This window comes from Petaurus breviceps, unplaced genomic scaffold (genome assembly GCF_028583685.1).
Source record: "Petaurus breviceps papuanus isolate PSGF00001 unplaced genomic scaffold, PetGlider_PUasm1.0 187, whole genome shotgun sequence".
Lineage (NCBI taxonomy): Eukaryota > Metazoa > Chordata > Mammalia > Diprotodontia > Petauridae > Petaurus > Petaurus breviceps.
In genome coordinates, this window is record NW_027185799.1 from 10,192,464 (window position 1) to 10,217,123 (window position 24,660).

Below are 24,660 nucleotides of genomic sequence, written 5' to 3' on the forward strand. Positions count from 1 at the left end.
ACATGTTAGTTAACCTGACATAGCCTGCTTTTATGAAAGACACAAAAAAATGTACGTGGCCAACTATCTAAAGTAAATTACTTTACCTCATTTTTCAATAGATGGTCCAGGAGTGCAAATGTAGTGAAGTCTCTTTTTGCACATAAATACTTGCATTCTGAGACACTGCCATAAGAAGAGTTTTTAACCTGTTCAAAATCTTTATTAATTGCTTCCAGAATCAGAGGATCAATAAGAAACACTGGCATATCTTGGTTTGATACCAGCTTAAGAAATTTCTTAACTGCACGCTGTTTAGGGAAATAAAAAAAAAATTCCATTTTAATTTCACATTTTCACTTCATTTGGTTATAAGACACTTAGATATACATATTAATCTCACACTAAAGAATATTTTTTCCCAAGAAGAAAAAGGCAAAAGCAGACCAGATCTTCCAACTTAAAATGAGTTACCTAGGATGAATGCCTTCTCAAAAATGGTAATTTAATTACCTGTACCTTTTTATCAAAAGATTTTATACCCTATAATATGCCAAAGGTTTTCACTATTGTCTATACTTTCTGTGCAAAAGGCTGTGACCAAGACATTGTCTCTGACCTAACCAGTCTACATTTACTTTTAACTTTTCAAGCATTTTTCGAAGTACTCTTTCACAAGGACAACAGAGCCCTCTGCTGGAAAAAGAAATGACAGCATTAGTATATGTCCTTATCTAGCAGTATGAATATGAAGATAATAAAATTAAGGATGTATTAGACTACATGGCACATTTCAGTGAGATGCACATTTACCTGTATTTTAGAAATGTCTAGGAGTTTATGTCTGTTAAATAGTCTGAGGTTCTATAGGAAATTGTCAGCCAATAAGAAATCACAGAATTTTACATTTGGAAAAAAACTTAGAAGCTACCTGTCCTACCAAATGCAGGAATCCATAATCCACCCTGTGTTAGAACACATCCTAAGAGAGGAAATCAGAAAGTGGCATTTCACTTTGGGCTGTAGTCTTCCCCATACTACTCTTACAGGGCTGTGCCACTGTTTGGCATTCATTTTTGGCTGAATCTCTTTCCTTATTCTATACATGCTCTTTTTGAGTTTGTCACACTGGGTTCCTTGGTGTCTCTTCCTTTTTCTCTCATTGAAATAATTTATTGTAGAGTCAGAATTTTTTAAAAAGCCTTTAAAAATCCCTTTTCCCTTTTTTTAGAGTCTCTGGCTAGGATATATCTATCTTTTAAATACATTTTCACATCTTTTGTTTTTAACATCAACTACATTTCCCATTGTATCTTTCCTCAGAAAGATCAGGAGGGACATCCTTCTTGAACATTTTATATGCTCTTATGTCTATGTCAGAATTCCCTTTCATGGTTATTTTTAATTCTAAGATAATATAGTCACATGAAATGATTAAACATGATCTCAGAGGATCAATGATGAAGAATGCTACCCACCACTTAATGGGGAGGTGATGGACTAAATATGTAGAATGACACACAGATTTATGGACATGGCTAATATAAGAATTTGCTTTACTTGACAATGCATTATTTTTTCTTTTACAATGGTTTATTATAAATTTATTATAAATACTTTTATTTTTTAGTGAGAGATATGGAAAGGAAAGAAAATAAATGCCTGTTAATTGAAAATTTTAAATTAATTTTTAAAAAACATAATATGGTTACTCTCCCCCAAGGTTCTCTGTAACTTTACATTACAATCCTGTTTTTCCACAGTGTTTAGAATTTGATTTATAGTAGCAGTTTCCTTCACTCAACACTTCATATCCTAGAAGTGAATTGTTAGCCAAACATTAAAAATATATTGGACTTTCCACTTTGAGCAAAACGAACCTTAAAGCAACTGTACAGATAGTTGAAATTCACCATCACTAGCATTTCATGTTTCTGTCAGTTTTATAATGGTAAGAAAGTCTCATCCAGATTCTCCTGGTAGCCAAAGGGCTGACAATATATTCTCATGGGACTTTTTATTTTTATCTTCTTTAATTTACAGTCAAATTTCTCTATCATAACCCAATTTTAGTTTAAAGGTGATTTTCTAAGTTGCAGTTCATGTAGTTTATTATTTTCAAAAATCTTTTTCTTCTAAAATATATGGAGACAGAGAGAGGAAAGGGAGGAAGGATAAAAGAGAAGAGAAATTTACAGACCAATAAATTTAATTTGGATTCCCGTCAAAATTCTAGAATGTATAATTAAATGAACAATTAACGAACCTCTAAAAAAAGGGGGGTGGGGAGAGAAGGTATGATAATGAGTCCAAATGGCTTCATCAAGAACAGGTCATACCAGACTAATTTCTTTTACTTTGCTGACATTGTTTCTGGACTGACAGATCAAGAGAATGATCTAGATAAAACTGAGTTAGATTTTAGCAAAGCATTTGACAAAATCTTTCCTGCTATCTTTACAGACAAGATTAAGAGCTGTGATTAGATGGAATGGGGTTGAGAAGGATGGATGGTCATGTTGAACCACCTACATAAAATCAATGTGTGTATCTAAGTCCTAAATATAGATATACTTTATTGATTGATTGATTGATTGCCTTAATTGCAAAGCTTGATCTATGTATCATCTTTCTCCCCTATTCTCAAATAGAGAGAAAATAACTTTCAACACCTTGAAAAAATGCAATCAAAGGCTAAGAAACAAGAGTCTAGGGCTAGGAAAATAAGAGTTCCATCTACAAGTATTTATTAAATTTCTACTATGTGCTAAAAGTACAAAGAATCAAACAATCTCCCTTCATAGTAATCTGATATCCTAATGGGGGAGACAAGGAAATATAAAAGTACATATAACAGAAATGTTCAATAAAACATATGAAAAAAATTTGAGATAAACTATGAGAAAACAATATGCCATTTCTCGGAGCGGCTAGGTGGCGCAGTGAATAGAGCACTAGCCCTGGAGTCAGGAGGACCTGAGTTCAAACGCGGCCTCAGACACTTAACACAAAAAACTAGCCATGTGACCTTGGGCAAGTCATTTAACCCCAACTGCCCTCCAAAAAGCAAAACAAAAACAAAATGCCATTTCTAGTATGTGTCCTGTATTTTCCGACTCCTATGCCCTTGTTTGAGTTATTCATGATCCTCTAAATCCCACTCCCTATATCCTGCTTCCTATTCATGTATTACCTGTGAATGCCATGATCTCCCTTTGTATATACCATAAGCTATTGACTTAGTGTCCATAACACCCCTTACTCTAAGCTAACCTTGTGCTTACTGAGACATGAGACAAGTCTATTATGTCTTATTTGTTTTCCTGGTTGAACCTGGTAACTAGTCTCCTTCCAATTTCATGAAGATTCTCCAAATACTAGTTCTTAGTGCCAAAATGCTTCAGTGACTTAAGAAAGGGTTGGGTTTCATTCAATTGACCAAAAAAATAAGTAAAAACAATTTCTTAAGCCTGGTAAGATTTATATGAAGTTACGCAAAGTGAAGTGAGCAGAACCAGGAGAATATTGTACACATTAACAGTAACACTGTAGAAATAATAAACTGTGAAAGACTTGCTCTCATCAAGTCAATGATCCAAGATAGGATCCATGATGAAGGACCCATGAGGGACAGCATTCAGAGGGTGAGAACTGATGAAGTCTGAATGCATATTGAAGCATACTTTTTTCTCTTGCAACATGGCTTTTACAGAAATATTTTGCATGACTTTACATGCATAATCGATGTTTGCCTTCGCAAGTAGTGGGAGAGGGGCAGGAGAATGTAAAACTCACATTTTTTTTTAATTGTTAATTTTTTATATGTAATTGGTTAGTATTTAATGAAAGAAATAAAAATATATTTAAAAAATTAACTTAAACTACCAATACTGACTCAACACAGGTGACAGTTCTTATGTTCTTTACCAGAAGCAAGGCAAAGATTCTCAGCAAGAGTACTACAACATCAATGTCTATTTCCAGCTCCCTAGGTGTGATGCATTTCTTTTAAACTGGGAGTTAACAAGTTACCATGCCCTTAGAAAAGTATGATAGATGACCAGGACATCTCATTCACCTATTCTGATAAAAGTGAAGGGTAGGGAGGATAGATGGAGTAGAGTAATGGCTACCTCTGTGAAAAAAGAGGTTATTTTTATTTGATTATTTTGATCCACAATCATATGACAAATGTAGCCATGGAAGAAATTGGGCCTCTCTAATGAGTGAGAAAAAAGAGCATATAAAAATGTCTTCTGAGTTTTCAAAGTCTTTGACTTTTCTGTAATATATGCTACTATTCATCCACCCCTTCAACCTGGTACTCTCCCCTCCACTCACATCAGTGAATACAGTTCTTTTTTTGGTCAGTCTCCAACATCTCTGATCAATCTTTCTCATTCCTTTTGCTGCTCCTAGTCCCTAGGTGTGGGTGGCATCTGAGGTTCTGTCCTAGGACTTCTCTTCTTTCTCTACCCTTCTCTTTATGATGACCCCATTCACTCTCATGGCCTCAACTATCATGATTATAGGGTGTCCCAAAAAGTCTTGGTGCATTTTAAGCTTTAATAACTAAAAACTTCTATAATTAAATAACTAAGACTCTGATGACACTATACTTTGCTGGCTTCCATACGTCCACTTCTCAAGCTCTGTAATCTCTCCTTTGACCTCTAGAACATCATAACATCACAGATTTTGAATTAAAAGAGAGCTTTAGATATTACCCAGTCTAATCCTATTTTTTATAGATGAGGAAACCAAGGCCCAGAAAGTGTGACTTTTTCTAAGTCACATAGGCAGAACTAGAATTCTAACCCATGTTCTCTGACTACCAATCTAGTGTTCTTCCCACTACACAGTTCTGCCCCAGTCCTAGATCTCTAAAGTCCTGATTTATATCACTACTTGGATGTTCTCTCAATATCTCAAGCTCAACATGTTTAAAAGTGAACTCATCATTTTCTTACAAACCTGCCAATATTTCTGTTGACAACATGAAACATCATTTTCCTAGTCACCAAAGAGCTAAATCTTCTCTTCCCTTCTCTTAATCCAATCAACGGCCAAGTCCTACCAATTCTAGCCTTATCTCTTGCATAAATTCCCTCCTTTCCTCTACTGTTCCACCCTAGTTCAAATGCCGTTACCTCTTGTCTTACAAAAATCTTTTGATGGCTATAATTTATAGATACTGTCTATAAAGTCAACCAAGTTCTCTCATAATAACATGGCGGCTATTAAAACTTTTTTATTTTTTAAACATACTACTTCAGTATATCCATGTGGACTCTCAAGAGCTTGAAAATTTTACATTCATATATGCATGTCCAAACTTTTTAAATTTAGAAAAATTATTTGGTAGCTCTCAAGTGCTAGGGCTTAGACAGGTTGATGAGCACCAAACTTAGCACAAATAATGGCATATGGACAAAGTTTTGTTATATTCCATTTTGCTTCAAGGGGAGAGTACATTACATGTCTAGTATTCTATTTAGTCATATGGCTCTATGTAGCTGAGATTAGATTACTAAATATCTAGCATATCATGTTCCTCTTTTCCCAAAAAAATCCTAGAAAAGTCCCTATGATAAAATAAATTGCTATGTTAGATAACTAAAAGTATATATGTCTCTAGACTAGATCAGGTGAGGAGTTTGGTAATGGAATGCCTGGACTTTTACCACTTAAACAGCAATCTGGTTTTAGCTAGTGTCAGCAGTAACCCAGAATTTATCAGTATCTGATGACTACTTGGTGACCTAAAAGCCCAGTTCTAATCTAAAAGTCTTCTTCCTCACTGGCAGCAGAGGAGTCAAAGATTGAATTGCATCATTAACAGTGAAATGTCTTGTCATATCACTGATGCACACTACTAGGATATGTGCGTTCAGAAATGGTAAACCTGGCACCATGAAATTGACTTACAAAAAAACTAGCTAAGAATATATCCCAAATCTGGACACTGAGTCTGAAATATGCTCCATGGCACTTGCTGGTTTTCTTGCAAATGTAGTTATATTTTCGAAGATCATACAAATTGGCCTATGTCCATTTATTACTACTTCTCAATTTTTTATATTATATTTTCAGAGTTCATACAAATTGACCTACGTCCATTTATTACTTCGCAATATTTTCCTTATTCATTGTTCAGTTCTGTTTACTTAGTGACAATGTTCATTAAGATATTAAATGGATATTATACTTACCCACTGTGCATTATTGTGTCCAACTTTACTTCCTCTAGTTCCTGATAAACCAGCTCCATTCTAAGATAAAAATATTTTGAAAAAATTTAGCAAGTTCATAGCTTGTTAAGTAACCTTTCCTTTAGGGCAGCTACAGGGGAAAAATACAAAACTGACAAACTGATTCATTATTATAAAAAATTTTTTTAGCAAAATGCCCATATAAACATGGTCCTATGCAAGACACTATAGTTACAAAAACACTGTGTGAGCCCTATATGAGCTTTCAATAAGAGAACAATAATATAAAATAGAATAAAAACTTTAAATCAAATTGTGGCTGGATAGTAGAGTGTAAAGGACTAAAGTCCCTGAACAAACTTATATTTACCAATGACTGGGAAACTAGTAGAATGTACTCATGTTGATACTTCTATATTACAGACTATGTCTATATTATGGAGAATGATTTATTTATTCTTCCATTCACTAAACATTTATTGTTGATTGTGTTAGGCATGGGGTAAATACAAAGTTAAAATAAGATATAGTTCCTGCTTTCATCAAGCTTGCTGATTACTAAGTAAATATGGTATAAACACAGATAATATACAATATTATATGAAAAGAGTTGAAAAACAAAGTGTTATATGATTTCTGAAGGTGAAAGTTATCAACTATGGACACCTGGGAAGGCCTAGTGGCAGAGGTAACATACAAGCTGGGTTTTTGAGAAAGGGTACGAATTCAACAGGCAAAAATGGAGAGGTAGAGCATTCCAAATATAACAAAGAACATGACTAGAGGGAAGAAAGGGCAGGGAATATTTGGTAGGAGTGGAGGAGGGGTGAAGGGGTAGAGTTCATAGTAACAGCTAACAATTCATATGGTGCTCTAAAGTTTGTGTAAAGCTTTAAAAATACCTCATTTGAACCTAACAACTTTGGAAGATAGGTACTATTATGTCCATTTTATAGATGAGGAAACTGAGGCCCACAGAAGTTGAGTGACTTGCCCTGGGTCACACACACTATTAGTATCTGAGGGTGGATTTAAACTCAGATCTTCCTGACTCCAAAGGAGAAGGCAATGGCAAACCACTCCAAGATCTTCACCAAGAAAACATCAAATGGATCATGAAGAGTTGGACACAACTGAAAAATGACTGATTAAACTTTCTAACTCCAGGTCCATTGTTGTATTCACTGAACTACTTAGTTGCCTCTTCATGCCTTCTTCCCTTACACCAAAAGAATTTATAAAAGATAAAGCTGGAATGGTGGACTGGTAAAAGATTGTGGAAGGAATCAAATGCTAGGATAAGAAGTCTAAATTTTACTTGAAAAGCAGAAGAGGCCACTGAAGATGTTTAACAGAAAAATGGCATGACAAAGAAGTACTTTGTAGGATGACTTGTTAGTAAGCTATTACAACAGTAAAGGCACGTGATAATGAAAGACTGAACCAGCGTGACAGAAATAAGAATAAAGAAGAAGACACATATGTGAAAGGCATAACTGGAAAGGTCTGGTATCTCAATGGATATGAGAAGTGAAAGAGAAGGAAGTGTCACATTTTTAACATAAGAGACTAGATAATGGCATGGACAGAAACAGTGAAGGTGGAAGAATGGTAGTAAAATTAAATAAGCTTGGTTTTAGACATGTTGGGTTTAAGATGCTGGCAGGACATTCAGAGGTAAAAACCTTAAAGGCAGCTAGAGATGTGGATTTGGAACTCAAAGACAAGTCAAGACTAGAGCTACAAATTTAGGAGTCAACTTCATGACTTTCAATCTAATCATGACTTTATAGCTGAAGCTTTCTTCATCTCTGAAGGAGAGACTAAAGTGAGAAGAGAGCCAGTGACAGATTTTCAATGTTAGGGAAGAAAATTAAAAGCCAATAAATGAGACAAACAAGGAGTTGCCAAAAAGAAAGGAGGAAAACCATGTGAGTATTATGTCTCTTCCCTATTTTATTAAATCTCCCATCCTTATCAGAAGATCCAAACGTCAAAACCATGTCTGTTGAGTCTTGGAGAGTAATAAATTATACCTGCTGCTTTCCAAAGCTAACTGTAATTACTTTGAAACATTTGGAGATGTATGTATGTATGTATATGTATATGTTTATTAATTTGTACTTTTAGTTAATTTTTATGTATTATGAACTGTCATCAATTAACATAAACATTCCAATACACAGAGGAAAATGGATTGTATATAAAACTATAAATTTGTGTTAGTTTTTGGTAAATGCATAATTGATTTAACAAAATTGCTGACTGTGCATTCTTCTGAACTTCATTTTTTCGTGTATTTTTTCTGCTTAAATATTTTCCCATTAATTCATCCCCAAACAGGAAGCAGCCCTCTCTTGTAATAAATATAATCCAGCAAAACAAGTCAAGCATTAATATAAACTGTGCTCTCTAGTGATGAATTCAAAATAGTCTCTGCTCCTCATTTCTATGTCCATAATCTCTATAACCATCACTCAGCAAACTTCTCTTCCTTTGAAAGCTATTAAAATTTATTACCTAATTCAGATTCTGGTGGCCACTAGACCACACCCAGGACATTCTCCCTCCTTCTTCAATGTGCTTAGTGTTGGGCTCAAGACACTTTTTCTCTCCCACTTGCCACCTTACATATGGATATTCCCTTAAAAACCTAAATTTCCCAGTTCCTCAATATTTTCAACTCATATTATTCCTTCACTTTGCCTCAGTTACACACAAAGATGGACTTAATCTTAGTAAAGCATCGCTTATAAGTGTTAAATCGCCATATTCAAACTGTGAAACTCCTTTATATGATCATAATCTGTTATTACATTTTTCCATGTGGTTTACGACTCCAAACTTTGTTCTTCATCCTCACCATTACTTCTATTCCCTCTATTCCTCTATTTTTTTCTTGCATATCATCATCCATACACTAGCCTACACTCTTCTCCCTTCTTGGTTTAACCCCTTGGTGAACTGGTTCAACTCTACACTGTCCTCTACACTCAAAACCCTCACCTTCTCTTATCAATCACACCTTGCCAAACCCCAATTTTGGATTACTCTCACCATCTACCTCCATCACTCCTATTTGTATGCTGCTGAACAGAACAGAAAGAACACACACAAATGACTGAGAACACTACAAATTTGTGTTATCTAATCTCAACTGGGTTCTCAATGCAACAAGGCACTTCTTTTACAGCTCCCTAATCAACAGGCTATCTCACTCAACTAACAGTGGTTATTTCTAACCTTTTTATCCCTCTTCAAGCCTCGCACAGTACTCCCTCAATCCAGCATCTCAGGACCTGGCCTCCAATTTCACCAAAAAAAAAAAAGGGGGGGGGGGGAAGCCATTCTCCATAAGTTCCATCTTTTTCCCTACTCATAACATTCAAATGTCTTCCCCCACTACCTCCTTCTTCATTTCTATCTCAGCTGAAGAGGTGGACCTTCTTCTTGTTAAGATGAATTGCTCCACATTTATCAAATAATATATTTAGCACAATGTCTGGCACATAGCAGGTTCTTGATAAATGCTTATTTATCCTTCTTTCCTCTCCTCTTTCGCTTTATGTTATCCAGATGTCATCCACTCCTATGGATTCAATTACCATCTCTATGCAGATGATTCCTAGATCTAAACATCCAGCCTTAATCCAGAGTTCCAGTTTAGGACTACCAACTGCCTTTTGGACTTCTCAAATTGAATGCTCCACAGGCATCTGAAAGTCAACATGTCCAAAACAGACAAGGCATTATCTTCCCCTATAAACCCTCCCCTTTGCACCACTAAGAAAACCATCCTCCTAGTCATACAGGCTCGCAACCTCCTGTCATGCTTTACTTGAACTCATATACCTAGCCAGTTCACTGTCAAATCTCTTTTCTAACTCCACAGCATTACTCATATGCATCCCCTTCTTTCTGTTCACACAGCCAACATACTAGTTCAGGCCTTCATCACCTCTTGCCTGGCATAATGAAGTATACTTTCAATTGGTCTCTCTGCCAGAAGTCTCTGATTCAGCTGCCAAAGTGTTTTTTTTTTCCAAAAAATTTTTTTTAATTTTAAACTTAAATACTAAAACTTGAATACACAGTAAAAGAAAAAGAAGCATTATACATGTAAATACTGAAACTTAAGTACAAAATAAGAAAAAAAAAGCATTACCATGTGCACAGCAGAATGTAAGAGATGATTCAAAATATACAACAATAAATTTCCATTGCAAGAAAGCCTATATAATAAATGCTACACATTGTGCTCAGAGCTGTCCATCTTTGCTTTGCTTCTTTGTAAATTTCCTTTGTTCTTTGCAGTGTACATTTTATTTTGTTCTTTCCTTCCCTTTTTCTCCCCCCTCCCCCAAGAAGGCTACAATTAAGCACAGATACACACATACACACATACATATACTTATATATCTATAATGATACTCCTGTAGAGACATTCATATGCATCTATGTAAGACTATACTATACTTATTTGTCCTGTTTCTCTGAGGGTGGGAAGGAAGAGGATAACCTTTTTCTTCATAAGTCCAAGTCTTTCCATATTTTTCAAGTCCACCAACTTGTCATTTCCTATACCACAGCAATATTCCTAACTTAAACTGTAGGGTTATTTTCAATAGTCTAAAACAATATTAATATAGCTGATATATAGTGTAGTTTCCCTATTTTTCTCTTTTGATTAAATCTATTTTAGCTTTAATTTTGTCTGAGATCATGATTACTACCCTGCTTTTCCCAATAAATTCTACTCCTGATCTTTATTTTATGTTTGTATCTTATTTCCTATCCTTCCTGACTACTCTACTTTACTTCTACCTGCTACCTTGCCCTAATACATAACCTACCCCGCCCCAAGGATCCCTCCCTTATCTTCCCATTCCTGTTAATCTAAACACCCTTCTACACACACCCATTATCCTATTCAATTTCTCATCCTCCCCTCTAAAAATCCCTCCCTTATCCTCTCCCCCATTCTTTTAGTCTTTTATTTCTTTCTTTTTTTTTTTTTAGAGAAATCGGGGTTAAGTAACTTGCTCAAGGTTACACGGCCAGGTGTTTCTGGGTGGGTGCTAAGTGTCTGAGCCTGGATTCGATCCCCAGGTCATCCCGACACTGGAGCCGGTGCTCTTACTCACTGTGCTACCTGGCTGCCCCTTTTATTTCTTTTTTAATTTAGAAGACTTCTATACCCTTTAAATATATACATATATATTGTTATTCCCTCCTAAACGCATTCCTGATGAAAGTAGGTTCAAAAGCTACCAGTCTTCCTCCTCCATCTAATTCCTCTGTGTCAGTTCTTCCTCTCACATCTCATTTGTATAAGATAATTACTTTTTACCTTTTCCTAAACAGTTTTACTTTTTAGAATCCTATCATACTCAGGTCTACCCCAATCTTTATTCTGAACTACCCAATTACTAATAACAATCTCAGACATACATTTTACATTTCCTCATGGAAAGAATAAACAGTCTGCCCTTATTGATTCTCTTGTAATTAGTCTTTGATATATGCCTTATATTTTGCCTGGATCTTACATGTCAAATCTTCTGTTAAATCCAGTAGTTGTTTTTTTTTAAACAAAACCCTGAAAGTCTGGCAATTCATTAACTATCCATTTCTTTTCATCCAGGATTATACTTGACTTTGCTGGGTATGATATTTTTTAAATGTGATTTTTTAAAAAAGTGTAGGTTTATACATGTCACCCCTAAAACCAATAAAGTCCAGTAGTCCCCCATTACTTCTAGGGCTAATGATTAGCATTAAAGCTCTTAAAAATCTGGTTTGTTTTTTTTTTTACATTTCTAGTCTTCTTACACTTTAATCCCTTCAACAAACTCTATGATCCAGCAATGCTGGAATACTAACTGTTCCTTGAATATTACAATCCATCTCCTAACTCCTAGCATTTACAATGGCTGTCCTACATACCTAGAATGCTTTCCCTTCACACTTCCTCTTCCTCCTGGCTTACTTCAAGACTCACCTCAATCCCATCCTTTGTAAGAGGCCTTTCCCACTATTCTCCAGCCTCCCTCCCCCACACATTGCTACTACCTTCTCTCTGAAATTACCTGCCATTTACATTTTATATATATCTTATCTGTGTATCTTCATTTTCACTTTGTCTCCTCCATTAGAACATGTGACATACTTTTGTCTTTCTTTGTATTCCCAGCATTTCAAAGCGCCTAACTTATAGCAAATGCTTAATAAATGCTTGCTGACTAACAGGTTTTCAAATTCTCAAATTTTCCCACAGGTTCATGTCTAGATCTCTCCATTTCTGTTCTTGCATTCTACCTCATAGCATATTTATTTGAGGACATGCACTGCTTCCAAATTCAATTTTGAACTCCTTGATAGCTGAGACAATGCTGGGTCTTTATATCTGTATCCCCACTGCTTAACACAGAGCTTACTAGGTACTTAATAAGTATTTGTTGAATTATAATGAATTTCCTTTTCCCTGCCTTCTCCAATGCAGCAAATTTAGGATCTTGTTTTCTGTAATCTCAAAAGTAAAGAGAAATAAAATAATCAAATATCTCTACTTAAAAATTAGTGTATATTATGGAAATGTTTTGCATGACTACACATGTATAATCTTATCAAACTGCTTGCCTTCTCAATGATGCGGGGAGGTTGTGAAGGAAGGAAGGGAGAGAATCTGAATGTTAAAAATTGGTTTTACATGTAATGGGAAAAATAAAATACTAAATAAACAAAAAAAAATAAAAATTAGTTTGGCATTTTATATACAATTCCTATTTTAAAATCTTCCCCTTTGGAAAAAAAAAAGACTTCTCAAAAGATGCAGAAAACAGAACACCCACTCTTATTAAAAAAAAAAACCCAACACTAGAGAATATAAAAATAAATGGAGTTTTCCTTCAAATGAAAAGTTGTATCTTTCTAAAACCATCAATAAGCATTATCTGTAATGTGGCTATACTAGAACTGCTTTCCCAATAAGATCAGGGGTAAAGTAAGGATGCCTATTATTGCCACTTTTATTCAATATCCTACTACAGTAATAAGAGAAGGAAAAGTAATTGAAGTAATTAGAACAGGCAAAGAGGAAACAAAACTATCAATCTTTGCAGATGAGATGATGCTAATGCTTGGAGAATCCTAGAGAATCAACTAAAAAGTTACTTGAAATAATTAACAACTTTAGCAACGTCTAACAGCACAAGAAAGAGAAATTCCATTTAAAATAACTTGAAACAATAAGAAATACTTGAACTGCATGAACACAATTAAAAAACACCTTTCACAACAAATAAAGTCCAATCTAAAAATTGGAAAAAATATTAATTGTTCATAGATAGGCCAGGTCAATACAATAAAAATGATAATTCTACCTAATCTATTAATTCAGTGCCATACCAATCAAACTACCAAAAATTATTTTATAGAGCTAGAAAAACATAACAAAATTCATCTGGAAGAGCTAAAGGTCAAAAAACATCAAGGAAATCAATGAAAAAAAAAGTGGAGGTACAGCCTAGCCATACCATATCTCAAACTATTAAAAAGCAGTAATCAAAATAATCTGGTACTTATTAAGAAACAATGGTGGATCAGTGGAACAGACTAGGTACACAATACATTGTAGTAAATGATCACAGGAATTTAGTGTTTGATAAATCCAAATATCTAAGCTTTGGGGACTATTTGACAAAAATTGCTGGGAAAACTGGAAAACAGTCTGGCAGAAACTAGGTATAGACCAACATCTCACACCATATATACCAAGATAAGGCTAAAATGGGTATGAAATTTAGACATAAAGGGTGATACCATGAGTAAATTAGGAGAGCAAAGAATAGTTACTTACCAGATTTATGAATAAGGGAAGAATTTAGGACCAAACAAGAGATAGAGAACATTATGAAATGTAAAATGGATAATTTTGATTATATTAAAAAAGGTTCTGCACAAATGAACCAATGCAACCAAAATTAGAAATAGAAACCTGAGAAAAAATTTTTACCTTAAGTATCTGATAAAGGCCTCATTTTCCAAATATTTAGAGAACTGAGTCAAATTTATAAGAATACATGTCATTCCCCAATTGATAAATGGTCAAAGGATATGAACAGGTAGTGTTCAAAGAAATCAAAGTTATCCATAGTCATATAAAAATGCTTTAAATCACTATTGATTAGAGAACTACAAATAAAAACAACTCTGAGGTACCACTTCACACCTATCAGATTGACTAATATGAAAGAAAAAGAAAATGAAAAATGTTAGAGGGGATGTGGGAAAACTGGGAAACTAATGCACTGCTAGTAGAATTGTAAACTGATCCAAACATTCTGGAGAACAATTTGGAACTATGCCCAAAGGACTACAAAACTATGCATACCTTTTGATCCAACAATACTATTACTAGGTCTATATCCCAAAGAGATTTAAAAAGTGGGGGAGTGAAGAAAGGGACCTATTTGTAAAAGGGTATTTATAGCAGTTCTTTTTGTGATGGCTAAGAATTGAAAATTAAGGGGATGCCCATCAATTGAGGAATGGCTTAAGAAGCTGTGATTTCAGAAATATCTCTAAAGACTTATATGAACAGATGAGGAGTGAAGAAAGCAGAACGAGCAAAACATTATACACATAACAGCAATATTGTATGATGAACAACTGTGAATGACTTAGCTATTCTCAGCAATAAATGATTCAAGAGAGTCTAAAAGGACTCATGAGGAAAAATGCTATCCACCTCCAGAAAAAGAACTGATGGCATCTGAATACAGACCACAGCTTACTATTTTTTCTCCTTCCTTTTCTTTTCGAAAGAAATTTTTTCTTTTTCAAGTTTTCTTGCACAAAATGATTCATATGGAAATAAATTTTACTTGACTGCACATGTATAACCTATATCACATTATTTACTGTCTCAGGAAAGAATGAGGGTAGGAGGGAGGGTTAGGATCTAGGACTCAAAACAAACAAAAAAGCTAAAAAAACAAACAAACCTGTTTTTACATGTAATTACAGAGAAACAAATATTTAAAAAGAAAAGAAAATGATAAAACATCTCCAGTTGGGGTTGAGTCAAGATGGCAGAATAGAAGCACAAACTTGGTGTAACCTCCTGCTCCAGTCACTTCCAATACATGTAAAAAAATGACCCTAAAAAAAATTTTAGAGCTACAGAATCCACCAAGTGACAGAGAGAAAAAACAAACTTCCCTCTGAAGGCAGCCTGGCAGGTCAACAAGAAGGGTCTATCACACTGGGCTGAGAACCACAAGGTTCTGGCCCAGGATGGCCCCAACCAGCTGCATCAAGAGTAGACTTCAGGACAGTGGATCACCAGCAGCTGTGGTGGTTTCCTGACTTCTCAACCCATAAACACCAAAGAAAAAGTAAAAGGTCAGTGTGGAAATCTGTTGGAACAGAGGGGCAGAAGAGTACAGTCCAGCTCCTGTCCCTAGGGCAAGAAGTGGTGGAGGCATGGTGGCTGCAGCTGCTGCTGCATGGCTGCTTCCAGAGCTCCTGGCCTGCAGGCTGTAGGGGGACCAAGTGACCATTCAGAAGCTAATCACTCTTGCTTTAACCTACTTGGATCTGGATCGCAGTCTTGGATGGTGGTCCCTGGGTCTGTGGCCAGTGTGCCAGAGCTTGGGGGGGCTGTAGAGAGGGGAACCTTCCTAATAGCTCTGGCAGCTGAGAAAACCCCAGCGATTTGGGACAAAGCTCTCTCCATTCGGGAAGCAGAGTTCTACCAAGGCAAAGAGTTCAAAAGTCAAGAAATTGACTGGCAAGAATGAGCAAGCAGAAGAAACATAATTAGACCATAGATTCATTTTTGGGGGACAAAAAGGATCAGAGCATGGAACAGGAGGAAGACAACAAAGTCAGAACTCCTGAATCAAAAGCTTCAAAGAAAAATATGAACTGCTTACAGGCCATGGAGGAGCTCAAGAAGGATTTTGAATATTAAGTAAGAGAAGTGGAAGAAAAATTGCAAGAGAAATGAGAATGATGCAAGAAAATCATGAAAAGCTAGTCAACAGCCTGCTAAAGGAGACCAAAAAATATTGAAGAAAATAACATCTTAAAAAAATAGACTCACTCAAATGGCAAAAGAGATCCAAACAGCCAATGGGGAGAAGGATGCCTTAAAAAGCTGAATTTGCCGGATGGAAAAGGAATTTCAAAAACTCAGTGAAGAGAATAATTCCTTCAAAATTAGACTGGAGCAAATGGAAGCTAATGACTTTATGAGAAATCAAGATACTATTAAACAGATCCAAACAAATGAAAAAATAGAAAGCAATGTGAAATATCTCATTGGAAAAACCACTAACCTGGAAAATACATCCAGGAGAGATAATTTAAAAATTACTGGACTACCTGAAAGCCATGATCAAAAAAAGAGCTTAGATACCATCTTTCAAGAAATTATCAAGTAAAACTGCCCTGATATTCTGAACCAGAAGGAAAAATAGAAATTGAAAGAATTCACCAAGAGCCTCTTGAAAAAGATCCCAAAAAGAAAACTTCTAGGAATATTATAGCCAAATTCCAGAGTTCCCAGGTCAAGGAGAAAATAATGCAGGCAGTCAGGAAGAAACAATTTGAGTATTGTGGAAACACAATTAAGATAACACAAGACCTAGCAGCTTCTGCATTAAGGGATCAAAGGGCTTGGAATATGATATTCTGGAGGTCAAAGGAGCTAGGAATAAAATCACCTACCCAGCAAACCTGAGTATGTTTCAGGCGAAAATATGATTATTCAATGAAATAGAGGATTTTAAAGCATTCTTGATGAAAAAAACAGAGCTGAACAGAAAATCTGACTTTCAAATACAAGAAGCAAGAGAAGCATGAGAAGGTGAACGGGAAAAAGAAATCATAAGGAACTTATTAAAGTTGATTTATATTCCTAGATGGAAAAATGATAATTGTAACTCATTAAACTTCTCTCAGTATGAGGAGAGTTGAAGGGAATATATGTGTGTGTATATATATATGTATGTATGTGTGTATATATATATACATATATGTATGTATGTATGTGTAAGAGGGTATATGTGTATACAAATATATATGTGAGTGTGGTCATATGTACCGTGTTTCCCCGACAATAAGACCTATCCCAAAAATAAGCCCTCCCCTTACTGTGTAAGATTCCTCTAAAATAAGCCCTCCCCCGAAAATAAGCCTTATTGAGATAGCTACTGGAGTGAAGGTGACCCCCTGTGCTACACGCTACATTACGGTACCCTCTGTATGCACCGTTCCCCCCCCCCGGGTGAAACGCACACCGCGCTCCGAGCTGCATCCAATCAGAGCTGCAGCAGTGAGCGCGTCATCCTGTTCTTCCCCAGTGATTTGCTTGCTGGCGCCATTGAGAGCAGTGCTGCGGAGGAGAGCTGAGGCAGGACAACATAAGCCCTCCCCTGAAAATAAGCCCTCTGGTGTTTTTCTTTCCAAAAAAATTAATAAGACAGTGTCTTATTATCGGGGAAACACGGTATGTACATATATACATAGACAAAGGGCACAGGATGAGTTGAACATGGTTTTGTTTTGGTTTTTTTGCCTTTTGGTGGGCAATTGGGGTTAATTAACTTGACCAAGGTTACACGGCTAGTTTTTTTGTGGGTGGGTGTTAAATGTCCGAGGCCAGAACCAAACTCCTCCTGACTCCAGGTCTGGCACTTTACTCACTGAGCCACCTAGCTGCCCAAGGATGAATTGAATATGAAGGGATGATACCTAAAAAATAAAATTAAGAGGTGAGAGAGGAATATAATGAGAGGAGATAGGGAGAGATAGAATAGGGTAAATTATCTCATATAAAAAAAGGCAAGAGAAAACTTACAATGGAGGGGAAGAGCAGGAAGGTGAAAGGGAATCAGACAATCTTACTCTCACTGAATTTGGCTTAAGGAGGGAATAACATACACATTCAATTGGGTATCTTACTCTACAGGAAAATAGAGGGAAAAGGGGATAAGAGGGGGGATGATAGAAGAAAGGGCAAATTGGGGGAGACAGTAGTTAGAAGCAAATACTTTTGCAAAGGGACAGGGTCAAAGGAGAAAATAGAATAATTGGGAGGTAGGATAGGATGGAGGGAAATATAGTTAGTCTTTTACAATTTAACTACTATGGAAATGTTTTGCATAACTACACATATATAAAATGTGTATAAATGACCGCTATTTAGTGTTTACATTTTTTTTTTAAGCAATCGGGGTTAAGTAACTTGCTCAAGGTTACACAGCCAGTTATTTCTGGGTGTGGTGCTGAGTGTCTGAGCCCGGGATTCGATCTCCAGGTCATCCCAACACTGGAGCCGGTGCTCTTACTCTTTGAGCCACCTGGCCGCCCCTTGTGTTTACATTTTGAAAGGAAGAGACAAGAATGCCATCTTAAGGGGTGGCTAGGTGGTGCAGTAAATAGAGCACCAGCCCTGGAGTCAGGAGGACCCGAGTTCAAATCCAGCTTCAGACACTTACACAAAACTAGCTGTGTGATCTTGGGCAAGTCACTTAACCCCAATTGCCCTTCCTCCCCCTCCAAAAAGCAAAAAAAAAAAAAAAAAAACAACCAAAAAAACAAAAACCAGAATGCCATCTTAAAGGTCAGTGGGGGAACAAATCAATCAAAAGGCGTTTTTTAATTCATGGGGATAAAATATATATAAAAACAATCCCTAACTCAAAAGGAGCTTACATTCTAGCAAAAAACATATTCAGTCTGGACCTGAATAATAATTCAAAAACAAAACAGTCTAGGCAAAGAGAGAAAAAGAACAGAAAACTGATTATTTCTTTTTTGTTGTTGTTTGTTTTTGGAGGGCAATTGGGGTTAAGTGGCTTGCCCAAGGTCACAAGGCTAGTAAATGTTAAGTGTCTGAGGCCAAATCTGAACTCAGGTCCTCCTGACTCCAGGGCCTGTGCTCTATTCACTGTGCCATCTAGCCACCCCAACTGATTATTTCTTAAAACTGGGATACCACAGGTGGTTACTGAAATATAGGTGTTTGAAAGAGCATTTCTGGATATATTACCTATTGAATCTTAATTAATAACAGTCCACATATGTATGACTTTAAAATTTGTAAAGCACTTTACATATATTATCTCATTTGATCCTGTCAGGTAGACCTTGTCAGGGAGATATCATCCCTATTTTACAGATGATGAAACAGGTTGATGAAACAGAGCTTAACTGACTGACTTGTAATACTTTGCCTACTATACTAAGCTATCAATTTGATTATGTGTCCTCTTCTCTCCATAATTACCTTCAATAAATGTTTTTCACATTTATCCAATAAAATTCTTTAACATTTTAATGGACTGGGGCAGCCAGGTGGCTCAGCGAGTAAGAGCACTGGCCCCAGTGTTGGGATGACCTGGGGATCAAATCTGGGCTTAGATACTCAGCACCACACCCAGAAATTACTGGCCATGTAACCTTGAGCAAGTTACTTAACCCTGATTGCTTTAAAAAATATATATTTTAATGGATTAATTATCTAAATGTAGGTATTCCTGATATAGTGAGACTCTTACCAGTACAGATAAGAAGTGATTTATACCTTTCCATAGTCTTCCCTTATTCCTTCCCAAAATTCTTGCTCACTTCTTCCAGTAAATCCTCCACAGAAACACTCAACCTACTAGTTGCCTTGTCAAATTCTTTTAAATACTCTATAGATAACACCGTGGAACTTAGGCTGAACATGTATCATTCTTTATGTAATCAGCTCTCCTCTTCTGATCACTCATATTACTGATGAGGTCTTTTACACTACTTTTCATGTACAAGTTATTACTGGTAATATGCTGCCACCCTTTATATATGCCAGGCCCTTTGGGGTTACCTGAAAATTTTATTCTTCTAAAATGTGGTGATCATGAGTCACAGCAATGAAGAAGTACAATTCAGGAATTGATATAAAATAAGTTTTTAAACTCAAAGATATCATTATGTACTCCTTTCCCTATGGAACTATTTCCTCGACTATTTTTTTATTTCACATATAATTATCTGCCATCAAACACAATTCAAGCAACAAGCTTCTGCACTTTCACTTGAATGGGAAAATATTGGTAAGCCTATGATTTTCCAAAGCATAAATTGAAAAACATTGCACATAAGCAGATTTTTGAATTTTAACTAAAAAAACATAGAGCTGAAAAAAGAAGTAATAACAAACCTGCCACTTACAAAAAGGCAGCAAATTATGGGGCTTTAATCTGAAAGAAGTGCTCTATAAAGAAAGGACTTTATTTCTGATCAATACAGGTGTAACCTCAGGTTATCACTTGTCCTACTTTTAAATATTTTAAAATATCTTAAAATTGTTAAAATATCAATACTGACATTCTAGCAGTGGTCCTTTAAAACACTAAAATACTGCTAAAAATTAAGCTGTAAAACATAACATTTTGATTTAGTATAATTTACTATTTTTGCTTTCAACATTTTCCACTGTAACACAAAATTGATTTCAGCACTTCTTTTACCTACTGTTAATGGTAAAAAAAAAAAAAATTAGTGCAGAAATTACAGGCTTCAAATAATATATAATATAAAGAAAGCAACTGAAACCCTATCTAAATCTCAATTAAATTACTACTCAATAGATAAATGGTCAAAGGACAAGAACTAGCAGTTTTCAAAAGAAGAAATACATGTTATTAACAACCATATAAAAATGCTCCAAATTATAAACAATTAGAGTTGTAAATTATAACAACTCAGGAAAACAATGTAGAACTACACCCCAAAGACATTAACTGTAAATACTCCTTGATCAAGCAATAGTTAGTAGAAGGCAAATATTCCAAGGTGAAGGAGAGAAAGGACTCATATGTATAAGGATGTTGATAGTAGTACTTTTTCTTGTGACAAAGGAATGGAAACAAATGAGATGCTCATCACTTGGAGAAAATCGAACAAAATATGATATATGACTAAATGTTATTTTGCCATAAGAAATTATGAATATGATGGACTCAGATGGGAACATTCATATAAACTGACAAAGTGAACAGAACCAGAAGAATAATTTACAAGATGACGATAATAATAACATGATGGGAAACAATGCTGAATAACCTCAGAAATCCAACCAAAGGAGAGACAGGAACAAATCAGGGCTTCAACAGACTGATCATGAAACTTATCTCCTGCCTCTTGGCAGAAACTTAATGACCAGAGGGACAGAATAAGACATAATGTAATTCTTAGGCATGGCCAATGTGTTGATTTATTTTGCTTAACTATACATATTTATTACAAGGGAGGGCTTCTACTTGGGGGAAGGTGGGCTAGGAGAGGGTGATAAATGCAGGGTTTTGGGGGGAGGAATATCAAAAAGATTTTTAAAATGCACAGAAGGGAAGAAGAGAAACAAAAAATGGAAGACAGAGCAATTTTGTCACTATCTTCTTAAATTGTATATTTTTGTATTGTTGTTCATCCTTCGCTTTTTTGAAGAGGACCAAAGACATTATGGGGTGATATCTTGATGTACATGTGAATGGAATTAAGTGAGGTAGAGGTTTTTTTATATACTATGTAATAGAAGTTCAAAGTTTCTTATGTAATCAATCCTCTCATATTTTTTGAATCTTGAAGTGTGTTGAAAATGAAGTTCATAATAAAAAAAATCTAAATAAAAACTTTGTGAAAATTTATAAAAGTTGTGAGTTTTCTCAAACTGGATGGAATTATAGAATCCATTAGCTAAAAAAAAAAATCAACTACTCCCCTAATAACCTTTAAAAAACAAGCTTACGACCTCTAAAGTCAGTCAAAAACATCATGTTCAATCCCAAAAAAAGAGCCAGCTCTGGTGGAAGAAGCTACCTTTTGAGAGGGAATACTCTTTACCCTATTCCTTATATCTTTTCCAGAATGCAATAAAGTGGGGGAAGGGAAGAGGAAAGGACTTTTCTCTGCCTGCTTCAGCAATGGTATTTTACCACGGATCAACTGTACTGGTAAGAGAGAAAGTAGGTATAGAATCAGCCCTGGCAGTGCAGAAAAACATACCCAGAAAAGGCACTGTGCCCAGGGGAAGCAAGCAGCATGTGGACATCAATGAAGAAAGAAATACCCTAGATTTATGAAATATTTTGTAGTACTATTCTTACCATATCATTTTAGTAAACACCTTTGCTTTGAATTATGGCCTTTGACTGACTATTAAAAGTAAATACATCAGTGGATGCTCCTGAGCTATAGTTTTAAGAGTAGGGAACCAAAAGAGCCTTGAAACTGGGACAGCTGTCAAGGGGTCCAACCCAAGAGTGTGAATTGGGGGCAGAGGATTTATTTCAAAGGGTTGCTACATATAGTATGAATGCATTGGAATATTATGCTGCAGATTCAGAAAAATCTGAATCCTAGGAAGACTGATATGAACAAAGAGAACAATTTGTATGACTACAGTAACTTAAATAACCTTGAAAAACTTTAGAATTCTGATCAATAAAATGGCTCAAAGCTCAGAAGACTTATGATGGAGGATGCTTCCCACTTTTTTATGTAGATAGATGATGAATTAGAGAGACAGAAGGAGACATATTTCCATACATGGCTAATGTGAGGATTTGTTTTGCCTGACTATACTTATTGGGAGGAACTGTTTTTGGGTGGAGGGAGATATTTGGTGGGTAGCAACCATGATGTGAAAAATAAGAAAAAAGTATCAATGAAACATTAAAAAGATAGGGAAAAGGAAGTTTAGAAGTGGACAAACAAGAAGGGCAGTTTTATTACTCTTGCGTTTAACAACATACCCTTTAACAACAACCCAAACTGTCCATATTAAGATTTCACAGTGCTGTTTTTGTGTTGTTCTTTGTACGCTTAAATGTTCATGCCTGATGAGATTTAAGTCCATAAAAAAGTAAATTTACAATAAAAAACCTTTACTTTAAAAATATTTTCAGTTGCAATGGTTATGGCCCTTTTAAACAAAGCAGAAGGCATGTCACAGATATTTAGAAAACTTAGTTGTAAGATAGATTTTATTTTTCTACAGCAAAATTTAAGATATAGTCTAATGGGGAAAAAATACCCCCAACAACCTGAATTGAAACTTTTTGTTTTTGTTTTTTGGAGGGCAATTGGGGTTAAGTGATTTGCCCAAGGTCACACTGCTAGTTTTTGTGTTGTGTCTGAGGCCGCAACTCAGGTCCTCCTGACTCCAGGGCCGGTGCTCTATTTACTGCGCCACCTACTGAAGTGAAATACTTAAGCAAGGAATAAATTAAGATACCTGACAAGCTTTCTGGACTGTCAAGTATGCCAGAAAAATTATACCTGCTGCTCAGAAATCCATAGTACCTTTCCAACTTTATGATTTTCCTTCTGAATTATAAAAGCTTTTCCTAGAGCAACTTCTACTGATGAAATAATTAGGACAGCTAATAAAAGTGGTCTGCAGTATCACATTTCACCAGTATGTGATGTCATCTAATATCTAATATTTCAACCTGAAAAATTTTTTTATTAGGTTATGCAAACAGATTCACTCTCTACCTCATCAATTATGTAAATTCAATTATTTTCTTAAATAGGGTTACTTAAAGTCAAAGAAATCTCTATAAAAGAATCTCAAATCTTCAAATACCCTGGGTCAACATCAGACAGTTCAGTACATTTAACTCTATAGAAACTTATTAGCACCTTTTGATATTGTATAACCAAACCAACATCTAAAAGTTTTTATCAGGTAGAAAATCTCAAAATCTGTATTAACCTATTAAGAAACTGATTCAAAGTACCTTTACAAAGATTTTTTTTAAACTACAGCTAATTTTGTAATACTACAAAGACAATAGGCTTGCTGTTCTCAGACTGCAAAATCACACAATTAGATTGTCTCCAATAGAGAAAAGAAGAATAAAAAAAGTTACCTTTGTAGATAAATAGTGCTTGTAGTAGTATAACTGAAATAGTAGAAACACTGAACTTGTCAGAGTTAAAAGAGCCAAAATCACGTTTTTATTGATTTTACTCATTTGTCTTCAGGGTTCATTGGATTGTCATTCGAAAATAATTCAATCTTTTTCATCATTTTCTATTAGTCGACAGTCTTGCTTTCTGTGAACAAAATAATATATCTAAAGAACATTTACATGAGATCTTTCACCTCTAACAACTAGCAAGTGGCAATAAGTTAAGGGTCTTTGGAATGTGATAGAATTACTATTACCCTAAATCACCTCTCGCTCCCTATAGGTAGTACATATACCCTTGCCTCGGAAAACACGTGCTTATATTTTCCCTATGACCTTTTGCTAAATTTCAGGTGGATTCAAAGTTATATGGATAGGTGGAGAAGAGGCTTACCTAAGTACATAAGGAGAAGTAGAATAAAAATGACAGAGAGAGAGGAAGAAAAGGGAAGAAGAACTGGAGGGAATAGGAGATAAAAGGGTACCTCCCCTCCGTA

At 35.5% G+C, this 24,660-nt stretch overlaps 1 protein-coding gene across 3 annotated transcripts in view; it reads right to left on the bottom strand.

Annotated features, from left to right (window-relative positions):
• The window catches only part of FKTN (fukutin), a 74,746-nt gene that overhangs the window by 43,454 nt on the left and 6,632 nt on the right, over positions 1-24,660 (bottom strand). For 2 of the 3 annotated variants that reach the window (XM_069090645.1, XM_069090646.1), the window contains exons 2-4: positions 24,122-24,308; positions 6,192-6,251; positions 87-290 (exon numbers count right to left, since the gene is read on the bottom strand). In XM_069090645.1, the coding sequence (XP_068946746.1) occupies positions 87-290; positions 6,192-6,251; positions 24,122-24,226 (369 nt within the window). In that variant the 5' untranslated portion in view covers positions 24,227-24,308. The remainder of the gene's footprint in view (positions 1-86; positions 291-6,191; positions 6,252-24,121; positions 24,309-24,660) is intronic. The other variant, XM_069090647.1, reaches the window with a different exon arrangement.